The sequence below is a fragment of the Letharia columbiana genome, assembly GCF_014066305.1.
Source record: "Letharia columbiana isolate WasteWater2 chromosome Unknown Sc0000013_s0, whole genome shotgun sequence".
In the NCBI taxonomy this organism is placed as follows: Eukaryota; Fungi; Ascomycota; class Lecanoromycetes; order Lecanorales; family Parmeliaceae; genus Letharia; species Letharia columbiana.
In genome coordinates this window covers 745465-758667 of record NW_023501052.1, presented here as the reverse complement: position 1 = coordinate 758667, position 13203 = coordinate 745465, and the positions used below count along the sequence as shown (strand labels likewise).

The window sequence follows — 13203 nt, the reverse complement described above, 5'->3', positions numbered from 1 at the left end:
CGAGAATCTTAAGATTTTAACTCTCGATATTTAAAATAATAACTTAAAGAAGATCAAAAACTTTATTATAATTACTTTTATAATTATATTAAATTAAGTCTAAATATATTATTTAAAGCTTTTTAATTATTTTATATATTATAATATTATTAAATTTAATAGCTTTCTTAATATTAATTAATATATCTTTAAAATAATTTTATAATATTATATTAGATATCGAAGTTATATATATATTTATTATTAAATATAATTAAGTAAAAGTTTATATAAGAGAATTTAATATATAATTAAATATTATTATTAATAGTATTATTATTTAATTTAAAATTAGAATAATAATATTAATTAAAAAACTTATAGTAAATTCGTTTATTAATCGAGTCGACTTTTATATAATATAGACTAATATCTTATTTTTACTATATATTTAAGATATAAATAAACTAAGAGATCTATCTAAATAATCTTAAGAATTAAATTATTTTAAGAAATAGTTCTATAATCTTAATTATTCGCTTTTATAAATATCTATTTTTAATATAAGATTCTATATTAGTTAACTATCTAATCGATATCGAGTTATATTAATTATATTATCGATTTAATTATTTCTTAATTAATAGACTTATTTAAATTCTAGAAAAAAGCTAGCTATAACGATTTTAAATATTATTATATATTTAAATAAATTATCGAGTTCTATATACTCTATTAAAAGCACTCTTAATCTTTTAGATTATTTTAAATTCTTACTTAAGAATAAGAATAATATCTATTTTAATTATATAATTATTATCGATATTCTCTATATTAATAATAGCTTAATTTTATAAATTATTAATAAGAAAATTTTATTTTAAATTACTTGATAGCTAACGAATATAACTATCTTCTATATATAAAATATACTTAGATTATACTAAATAAATATATATATTAAATCTTTAGATATTATTATTTATAACGCTAAAATTAACTTTAATAATATCGAATTTAAATAAAACGCTAGAACTCTAAGTATTTAAATAAAATATATATTAGTTAAGATCGCTAATTCTATTAATCTAATAAAACGATATTATATTTTATTAAGATAAGTCTATTCGATAATTACTATAAAATTAAAAAATTAAGATATTAAGAAGAAGATTTATTTATAAATAACTATTAAGACTATTAATATTATAATTAAATATAACGATATTATTCTTATATTACTAGTTTTTAAAATCTTTTCTTATATTATAAACGATAATATATTAACTCTATTTATTATTAAGAGAGTAAAAGCTATTAATATAGTAATAACTAAAATTATAAAATTTCACGCTAAGAGATAAATTAATAATACTCTATATTAACGAAATAACTCTTAAATTATAAAAATATATAATACTCTAATTAATTTCTTAATACTAATATAAAGAATATATTAAAAGAAGTAAACTAAACTATATAAACTACTAGCTACTTCTTAAGAGATATATATTATTAAATTATCTAATAATCTTATAAACTTTCAAGTTACTATTATTAAGTTATATTTAAAAAAAATAGATATCTTAATTAAGCCTCTTAAGTTTCTTAAATAAGAATCTCTATAGTTAGATAATACTTAATATAAAAATAACGATAATTAAGATTATTAAAACTCTTTTTAGAATACTCTACTACGTTATAACCCTTCTCGATATTAATATATTCTCACTTATTTTCGAAACTCTATTAATATTATAATCTATATATCTAAATTTATATTATAATTATCTTTATCGAACTTTTAGATATCTTAATAAAAAGAATTAAATAAACTACTTAAAAAGAATATATTTAAGATTATAAAGATCGAAGATATTTCTATAAAAGTATAGATATTTAATAGTTATTTTATAAATTAAATTAAAAATAAGAGTATTAAGAAAGTCTTTAAGAAGTTATAACTAGTAATATAAATATTTAATAACTCGAAGAAGTATAGAATTCTTACTTAAACTTCTATTATTTAACGAGTTAATTAATAACTTATTATTACTCTAGCGTTAGCTGTTCTATAGCTATCTCTATATCTACGCGATATTACTTAAATATATATATAATCTTAATTTAAGTTAATTAGAGATATCTTTATTTTAGTCTTAGCTAAAATAAGACTATTCTTAAAAATAATACTTTATATTATTCTCCCTCTCTATAAAGTTACTAAGTTCGATATCTACTAATTTTAAATATATTATAAATATTATATAAAGAAGCTAAGAATAACCTTATCTATATTCGATATTTATCTTTTATTAATATATATAAAAGAATAAGATAGAGCTAAACTAGAAAATCTTAAATTTATATATACAGTCAATTATAAATTCATTAGGTCTACGCTTTTTGATTAGATATCGCGGGTAAATAAATTAGCGTTCGCAACTATTAAAAATCTTTTCTTCTACTTTTAACCCTTCAATAACTTTACTATTCTCTATTAAATTTTTTTTTTTTAAATTATAGCCCGTAATTTACGCTTCTTAAAAATGAAAGAATTTTAAAATTTGGTATTATAATTATTAAAGCGCAAGGAATTCAAATATCGCTCATTAAAGATCGCTCTATTACGATACGTTAAGGCCTTACCTCGACTTAGAACTAGAGCTATCTAGCGTAGACTTAATATTACATATATCTATTCTATAGATATATAGAATAATTAATATCTTTTATATTACATATTAAATTATAATATAATTATATTATTTTCTAATACGCTTATCTATTTACTCGATAGCTCTAATTAAAAAAAAAATTATAAATTTAATTTATAGATCTTTACTCGTTTAATAATAATATAATAATAATTATTAACTTATAAATCGATAACTCTCTTATCGCCGATATTACCGAGTTTATAAATCTAAAATTATAAGAATTATATATCGTCGAATTATTAACTAAGTTATATAAGAGACTTATTTTAAAATAATCTCTCGAATTTAATAGATTTATTATTACTCTCGAGAATAATATAAGAATTAATTAACTTAGAGAAGTAAAGAAGATTTAATTATTTATAAAATTATTTATAAAAGAATAATATATCGTCTAGCGAGTATAAGAAGTATATATTATTACTATATTATAGCTATAAGCGATATTTATCTTATTATATATTATCTAGATTATAGAGTTTATATATAAGAATACTTAGTATCTAAATTACTTTCTTTTATAATAAATAAAAGAAAGAGATTTTATATTTATTAAGTTAGATATAACGTCTCTAAGAATTATAACTTTTATAAATTCGTTATTTATTAATAATAAAGATCTCTCTTTTTAAATCGAATATATAATAGCTCTAGCTAACGCTTAGAATAAGGCTAATATTATTTATTAATAATTAATTAAATATCGTCGAGTTACTAGAAGCGTATTAGTCTTCGAACTTTATATATTATCTCTAAAATTCGATATTATAGCTATTATAAAATCTACTCTAGATTAAATCTTCTCTAATACTCTCTAAAGAAAGATACTTCTTTCTATATATATAAACTCGAAATCTTTATATAAATATCTTATTAAGCTAAAAATAATATAAGAGAAGAGATTAATAATAGATATTCTATATCTAAAATAGTTATATAAATAATAAGAGATTATCGAAATTCTATAAATTAGAGAAGATAAGAATCTAGTCGATTTAATAATAAAGAATAAGAAATATAATATACTATAATATCTAGTAAATATAAATTATCTAGAATTAGATTTAGAAGATTAGATAAAAAAATAAGATATTAATACTAATTAATAGAAAGTCGTCTTAGCGTAATACTATTAGAAATACGTCTAATATAATTAAATCTACGCTTATTATAGTAGAGAGAGTAATTATAATTATAGAGATTATAAAGAAGAAATATAGTATATAAATAGTCTTATTTTCTATTTTTTACTAGTATTAAAACGACTTAATACTCGCTATTACTAATACTTATTCGATCTAATTATAAGTATATAAAGGTATTCTCTATATATAGATATTCTTCTTTCTTAGATACTATTAAGAATACTATATCTAGTAATAAGTCTTATTATATAAGTAACTACAGTACTAAGTACTTATTAATAAAACCGCTACATCATAGAGAACCTTGGCATACGGTCTAGATATCGCGTCTGCCTAAGATGATATTTTCTTCACCATTGATACTGCAATAACCACCACGTCTCGATAGAAGTCTGAATACCGAGGCTCGCTTAATTTCGGTGGAGTCAAGAACATCAAAAAAGTCCTCTCTTCATATCTGATTATCATCACGAAATTTACGTAAAATATTTTAAATCAATATCATCAAATAGCGTAGAGTCTCCCCTCTAACATTTCTGATTTTGAATTTAATTAATCATATTTAGACGGCGTGAAGTTGGTTGCAAGAAGGTCACATATGCCGGGTAAATCTTGGTGTTCGGACTTCTGTCGACAACTGGTGAACTAAAAGTAATCTGCCCAATGTAGGCCTCAGAACGCAACACACGAGCAGGTATAAGCTTGAAGACGGTTCCATCTCCTCTCGAGTTGAGCTAAGCTCAGCTCTAACGAAACTTTCCTGGTTCATACAGCAGACAGAAAATCAACAACGTTCTCAAAAGTATTATCCGTTATCAGGCTGACACCTCGATCATCGGCGCGTCGCCATCAAAAGGACGCACGGCCAGGTGAACCGCCTGACAGCATCTTCCCCGCCCATAATCTCTGTCAATTCCTTGAAAAGCCCATCAATCTTTGCGTCCCCTTCGCCATTCGCCTCCTTGAACCCCGGAAACAGCACGCTAAAGTATCTCTTCACCGCCGTCACATCCCATCCATTCATCCAAAATTCCGGATCCTCGCTTATGGTAACTTTTTCCCCCTCAGAAATGTTTAATACAGGCTCAATGTCAAAACCGCACGCCTCTTTCCCAAAGAACGGTAGTGTCCCATGCATGTTCCACTTGAAACGCTACACGTCTGTCCAAGTGTCGGCTAGAAAGCGTACGTAGTCGAGCCAGCTCTTTATACTATCGGCGCAGCGCTTAAACCCCCAAACGCGCGTCGGCCCACTGCCATGAATCACCTTGGCCTAATTACGTACCATAGATAGCGTCGAGAATCGGCTGGCCCTTGGCGAAATACGCAGGCTCCGAAAACGTTGGGCGACCGTAGAATCAAGTCGCGAGAGTGTCGCCTGGCTTAAGCAAATCGGCGAAGCTCCGCAGACCCCGGTCTGCGTTCATCAGGATGATAGCTTCAGCGGTAGCGATCATATCGGCGGAGCCCCGGGGGTGATGGGAGGAAAGGTCTTCGCCTTTGAATGGGTGAACCAGATCCGCGATGCGTCGAAGTCGGGTTACAGGCGCCCTTAAGCCACGGTGAGGTGGCTGTTATTGTTATCCGACGCGACGACGTAAGAAAAGTGAGAAGCCAGCTCGGTAGCGATTTGGCCGGCGCCGCAGCCGACGTCGTGGACAACGACGTAAGAGGACGAGTGTGCTGCATGATACTTGTACATGATTTCGTAAAAAGGTTGGCTGTAGTTTGGGCGTGTTGAGACGTAGGCATCCCAAAACTCCAAATCACTGGCTGGGACTTTTCAGAAGTTCTCCGAGTCTTCATGGTTTGATACGTTCCTGGTTATGGTAAAATGCTGCTGTAAGAGATGTTAAAACATTAGGGAGATTGTATTAGAAGCAATGTTGTCAAAACGTTGGTCGAAGATTAAAGTGCAGGAATAAAGTACTAGATTTCGTAGTATACCCTCTATAACTCTATATCACTCGAGTTACTAGATACGTAAATCAAGGGTTAAGATAAATATATAATATCTCTTATCTATAAAGACTAGAAACTTAGAATAATAACTTTACTTGGTTATTAATAGAGGGGTGAATATATAATTCTCATCGATGACGGCGATAGCTGTATTTAGATGCCCGTTATCCGTATATTAATATCTAGAATATTAGTTTTAAGAGAGATCGTATAAATATCTATTAATAAATACCTCGGTATATAATTACTACTATGAGATCTATTACTAGTTATAATATTTCTAATAATATCTAAGAAAGAAGAATACTATATATAGAAAGAGTTTTTATATATTAATATATTAGGCTAAATAAGTACTAGTAATAACGAGTATTAAGTCGTTTTAATATTAGTAAGAAATAGAAAAAGTAAGACTATTCATATACTATTAAAATATTACTTCTTTAAATTCTTTTCTATAATACTCTTTATAGTTATAATTACTCTTCTTATCATAGTAAGCGTAGATTTAATTATATTAAATATATTTCTAATAGTAATAAAAGAAAGATAATCTTTTATTAATTAATATTTTATTTTTTAATCTATTCTTTTAAATCTAGATCTAATTAATTTACATTTATTAATCTTTATAATATATTCTATCTCTTATTCTTTATTATTATATTAATTAAATTCTTATCTTCTTTAATTTAGAGAAACTTAATAAACTCTTATTACTTATAAGATTATTTTAAGTATAAGATATCTATTATTAATCTCTTCTTCTAAATCGTCTTTAGCTTAATAAGATATTTATATATAAAAATTAAATCTATATATATAGAGAGAGATATTTTTATCTAAAAAGTATTAAAGAAGATTTAATTTAAAGTAAACTCTATAATAATTATAATATCGAATCTTAGAGATAAAGCGTAAAGTTTAAAGATTAATACGCTTTTAGTAATTTAATAATATTTAATTAATTATTAATTAATAATATTAGCTAGAGCTATTATATAACTAATTTAAAAAAAAATCTTTATTATTAGCGAATAACGAATTTATAAAAATTTTACTTTTTAAAGATATTATATCTAACTTAACGAATATAGAATCTCTTTTTTTTTTTTATATTATAAAAATAATAATTTTAATACTAAGTATTCTTATATATAAATTCTATAATTTAAATAATATATAATAGAGTAAATATTATTTATAGCTATAATATAGTTAAGATATATATTTCTTAAGCTCGCTAGATAATATACTATTCTTTTATAAATAATTTTAAAAATAATTAAATCTTCTTTATTTATCTAAGTTAATTAATTCTTATATTATCTTTAAAAGTAATAAATAAATTTAAGAAATTTAAGAAATTATTTTAAAGAAGCTTTTATATAGTTTAGTTATTAATTTAGCGATATATAATTCTTATAATTTCATATTTATAAACTTAATAATATTCGCGATAAGAGAGTTATCGATTTATAAACTAATAATTACTATTATATTATTATTAAATAATAAGTAAATATTAAATATAGACGAGATTATTTCTAGCTTCTCTATATAATATCTATAATATATCTAAAATTAATAGATATCGAACTTAATAATTTTATAGAGAGAGAAAATAGTATAAAGAATTATTCTCGATAATAATTCTATTTTAGCTAAGATTAAAATAAAGATATTTTTAATTAATTTAAATTAAGATTATATATATATTTAAATAATATTATATAGATATAGAAATAGTTATAGAATAATTAATAATAAAGCGATAATAAATTATTAACTTACTCGTTAAATAATAAAGATTTAAATAAGAATCTTATACTTTTTTTAGTTATTAAATACTTAAACTACTAATTACGACTTCTTAAAGATCTTATTAATATTATTATTCTTAACTTAATCTATAAAATATTTATTAAATATTTATACTACTATGAGAATATCTTCGATCTTTATAATCTTAAATATACTCTTTTTAAATAATTTATTAAGTTCTTTTAATTAGAATATCTAAAAGTTTAAAAAAAAATAGATTTAAATATATAAATAATAATATTAGCTAAATTTTAAAAATAAGTTAAAATATATTAATATTAAGAAGAGTTATAATATAGTAAAGACGTCTTAAAGAGAATCTTAATAATTTAATAATTATTATTAATCTACTAAGTATCGTTTAACTCTAAAGTATCTTATTTAAGAGACTTAAGAGAATCTTAATTAAAAGACTTAATTTAAATATCTAATTCTTTTAAATATAACTTAATAATAGTAATTCGAAAGTCTATAAAATTACTAGATAATTTAATATTATATATTTCTCGAGAAGTAACTAGCAATTTATACGATTAAATCTACTTCTTTTAATATATTCTTTATATTAATATTAAGAAATTAATTAGAGTATTATATATTTTTATAATTTAAAAATTATTTCGCTAATATAAAGCCTTATTAATTTATCTTTTAATATAAAATTTTATAACTTTAGCTATTACTATATTAATAGCTTTTTACTCTCTTAATAATAAATTAAATTAATATATTATTATTTATAATATAAGAAAAGATTTTAAAATCTAGTAATAAAGAAATAAGATTATTATGTTCGACTATATTATTAATAATCTTAATAGCTATTTATAAATATAAAAAATCTTCTTCTTAATAAACTAATTTTCTAATTTCGTAATATTTATTAAATAGATAGACTTATCTTAATAGAGTATAATATTATTTTATTAAGTCGATAGAATTAGCGGTTTTAACTAATATATATTTTATTTAAATATTTAAAATTCTAGCGTTTTATCTAAACTCGATATTATTAAAATTAATTCTAGCGTTATAAATAATAATATCGAAAAATTTAATATATATATCTATTTAATATAATTTAAATATATCTTATATATAAAAGATAATTAATTTATTAGTTAGTAGGCGATCTAAAATAAAATTCTCTTATTAACGATTTAAAGAATTAGACTATTATTAATATAGAGAATATCGATAATAATTATATAATTAAAATAAGTATTATTTTTATTCTTTAGCGAAAATTTAAAGTAGTTTAAAAATCGAGAGTATTTTTAATAAAGCGTATAAAACTCGATAATTTATTTAAGTATATTAATACTTAAAATTATTATATTTAACTTTTTCTAGATTATAAATAAATTTATTAATTAAAAGATAATCGAATTAATAATATAATTAATATAAGTTAATATTAATTAGATAGTTAACTAATATAAAATCTTATATTAAGAATAAATATTTATAAGAATAAATAATTAAGATCGTAGATTTATTTCTTAAAATAATTTAATTATTAAGATTATTTAAATAGATTTCTAATTTATTTATATTTTAAGTATATAGTAGAAATAAGATATTAGTCTATATTACGTGAAAGTCGATTTAGCTAATAAATAAATTTACTATAAAAGCTTTAATTAATATTATTATCTTAATTTTAAATTAGATAATAATACTATTAATAGAGATAATATTTAATTATATATCGAATTCTCTTATATAAACTTTTATTTAATTATATTTAATAATAAATATATATATAAATTCGATATCTAATATAATATTATAAAATTATTTTAAAATATATTAATTAATAATAAAAAAAATTATTAAACTTAATAATATTATTAGTATATATAAAAGAATAAGATAGAACTAAGCTTGAAAATCTTAAATTTATATGTGTAGCCAATTATTAATTCGAGTTCGCTACGCTCTTTAATTAGATCGACTAATTTATCGCGAATAAATAAATTAGCGTTCGCAATTATTAAAATCTCGTATTAAAAAAATAGGTGTACATTATTAATACATAGAATTACTTTTTTATTTTCTATTAAAATTTTAAGCTTTTTTTTAGTTTTAAAGCGCTATTTGTGCTTTTCGAATTTTTAAGAATTTTGAAATTTAGTCTTATAATTATTAAAGCGCAAGGAATTCAAATATCGCTCACCAAAGTTCGCTTATCAAAGATCGCTTATTAAAGATCGCTTACCTACTTACTCGATAGCCCTAATTAAAAAAATAATTATAAATTTAATTTATAGACCTTTATAAATAAATTAAAAAAAATTCGTAAAAATATATAAAATAATTAAAAAGCTTTAAATAATATACTTAAATTTAGTTTAATATAATTATAAAAATAGTCGTAATAAAGTTTTTAATCTCTTTTATATTAGTCTTTTAGATATCGAGAATTAAAATTTCGAACTCTTAAAAATTTCATTCTTATTCTTTTTATCTTTAAACTCTTAAATATAAATATTATATCTTTTATTAATAAAGTCGAAAAATCGCTTAGTAAACTTATTTCGAGAACTTTTAATATTTTTTATCGATATACTTAATTAATTAGTAATCTATCTTTTTATAAATTAAATATTATTATTTTTAAAAGTTGTTTATTTATAAAAAGATTTACTATAATAATTTTAATTTAAAAATTAATTAATATAATACTTTCGATTAATAAAATATATTATAAACTTAAATAACTCGAATTTTTTAATCTTTATAGTCTTTTTATAATTCTCGATTATAGTATAGATATTATTAATTAATCTTATAATCATAATTATATATTATAAGATTATAAGATTATATATAAGAATATTACTATAAGAGATAACTATTTTATTTCGAAGTATTATATTTAACTAAAGTTCGTAATTTAATTCTCTTTAAATTTAACGAAGTTATTAAATTATATTATTAAAAATAATATTTTTTTTTTTAAGACTAGATTAAAGTAAAACCTCTTATATTAATATTATTTTATTTATAAAATATAAAATAATAATATTCTTCTCTCTCGAAATAGCTCTAAAATTAATTATAGAGTTATTAAATAATAAGATTAATTTCTTAATAGCTAGAGTAGTAATATTTTAATACTATAGATTTTAATATAATTAAAAATATTATTTAAAGAATCTATTAAGAGATCTCGACTTTTATATAGAGATTTATAAAAATTATAAATTTATAGCTAAGACTCTTAATAGAACTTTTATTATATTTCTTTTTATTTATATATAATTTAACTAATATAATAAATTTCTTATTATAATTATAATTTTATTTAATTTTAAAATTCTAAATAATTTAATAAGATAAGAGTAATAGATATAGAATTTAATAATTTAGACTATAATTTAAAATTAGAGAGAGAATCGAAGTAAAATTCTCTAGTTAATAAGGCGATTATAAAGAGAGAGAAGTAATATTCTTTAATCGATAAGGCTAATAAAACTATTACGACTAAATTAGCTATTATTATAAAGAATAATATTATTACTACTTTAATAGAGAATAATCTTTATTATTTAATAACTATAGAATCTCTTTTTAAATTATATTTATTAATATCTTAATTATAAAATACTCTCTTTCTTTTCTAATATAGACTTTATTAATTTATAATAATTTCGTAAAATATAGATAGTCGTCTTATTAAGGTTTTTAAAATTCTTTTTAATAAATAATTAAAATTTCTTAGTAAAGATATTAAAGAGAGTTTTTTACTTATTTAATATATATTTCTCAATTCTTTAACGAACGAATTAATTAAGTCTTTCTTAAGTATCTAATAATTTAACTTTCTTATTTAGTATTTTCTCTAAATTACACTTAATCATAATATCTATAAACGTCTTTAAAGATTTAGCTTTCTATTTAAAATCTATTATTAATCTATATTAAAACGTTAATAATATTAAGTCGTTTTTTAGAGTATTTTCTAAGAATTACTCTAATTCGAAAAAGATAATTTTAAAGTAAAATTATAATTTTATTTAATTAATAGTACTCGAAAGCTAAATCGATTAAATAATTATAGAACTTTATAAAGCTATTATAATAACGTTAAAATAAACTTTCTTTAAGAGTATAGTCTATCTAATCTATATACTTATTTAATATATTAATTAATATTAATAAATATCTCGATATATAGTTACTACTATAAGATCTATTACTAGTTATAATATTTCTAATAATATCTAAGAAAGAAGAATTCTATATATAGAAAGGGCCTTTATATGCCAATGTACTAGGCCGAATGAGTACTAGTGGTAGCGAGTGTTGAGTCGTTCTAACAGTACCGGACATTCAAGCACCCTATTGCTTGGTGGGGTTCCAAATAAATAGTAGTGAACTGTGTGTCGTCGATCGTTTCCTGCATTCCTGTATCATACTTGCAGCATGCCCCTGTAGAAGCAGGATTACTAGAAGAATTGGCCCTCGGGCCTTGGTGAACTACGAATTACCCGATATCTAGCCTCGCCCAATTCCCGCAAAATCATGAGTAACTGTCTAAGTCTTCCCGCAGCCTCCACCATGGACTCGCTGATTTGCTCTCCTCAGCAACCAATTGGTAGTGGCAGGTGTCAAAGCGTCGATACCAAAGAAAAATATGAATACATGATGGTCCCTGGAACCCAAAACGTCTGAACCAAGCGTCACAGAAGGGGTGGAGTCACTATAGAAGAAGCGGCATACCGTGGCTTTAATAGAATCGTATTTGACACTGCTCATTTCTTGTAGTTGCTGGAAAGGGTTGTAAGGACTTGGATGCCTTCCTGTGGCATATCTGCAAGGGCAATGTCCTCCGCATGAATATCAGTTGCGGGTCCTGGGGTCACTAGACGGCTAATAGAGGCGTGTTCAGCGTTGTTCGTATTCTGGTAGTAACCTTCGAGGTCTTCGTACGAGCTTGAACTGAAACTCTTCCAGAGATTTTTCAAGTATGACCATCCTTTGGGGGTGGAACGGTGCTGCTTGCTCCATAAAGGAGCCAAGGTGGGCAGACAAGCGCCGATGATGGCAATAGGGTTCTCAGCAAAGCCCCAGAAGAGAGGCCCTGCCGTATACCCTACATTGGAGAAGGTCAGATGGTGGACGTAGTATGGAACGTCTAGCATGGTAGAGGAGATTTACATAGAGTGTCCTTAATGTACTCCTGTTGGTTCTGATCTGTGAACTGGACTAGCTGCCTGAACGAGACGATTCGAGGAATCCCAGATGCAAGTACTCTGTATATCTTGTTAAGTGTGGAATATCAGTGGTCGTGTCGTGAGGATTCACATACACCGAGCCTAAGAGGAGCATGTCTATAACCTTTATTTTAGTTTTCCACGGTAGTTGAAGCGAAGCTACCATTGGAACTGGAAGTGCCAACACCAAAATATCAAGTATTAGATCAGAAATTGCCAGTCCTTGATACAGTATCAGAACTTGAGTGCAATGTAACGGGAAGTCTACTTCGAAGGACTCCCAAAAGTACGTGGGGGGACTGCACTGGGCTGCCAGGGCGGACGTGAAGGCCAGCGACCAGCTAGCCACAA

The 13203-nt window shown here is 23.5% G+C and overlaps 2 protein-coding genes across 2 annotated transcripts; both read right to left on the bottom strand.

Moving 5' to 3' along the window:
* Window positions 1-4676: 4676 nt before the first annotated feature.
* HO173_005138 (uncharacterized protein) lies at window positions 4677-4982 on the bottom strand (the record flags this gene model as incomplete). Its single annotated transcript, XM_037307056.1, has 1 exon — window positions 4677-4982. The coding sequence occupies one exon, from the start codon at window positions 4980-4982 to the stop codon at window positions 4677-4679; it is 306 nt and encodes a 101-aa protein (XP_037166180.1).
* Window positions 4983-12390: 7408 nt separating this feature from the next.
* HO173_005137 (uncharacterized protein) lies at window positions 12391-12967 on the bottom strand (the record flags this gene model as incomplete). The annotated part of the gene is made up of 3 exons (XM_037307055.1): window positions 12391-12731; window positions 12797-12891; window positions 12948-12967. 3 exons carry the CDS (start codon window positions 12965-12967, stop codon window positions 12391-12393), a joined length of 456 nt encoding a protein of 151 aa, XP_037166179.1.
* Window positions 12968-13203: the final 236 nt, after the last annotated feature.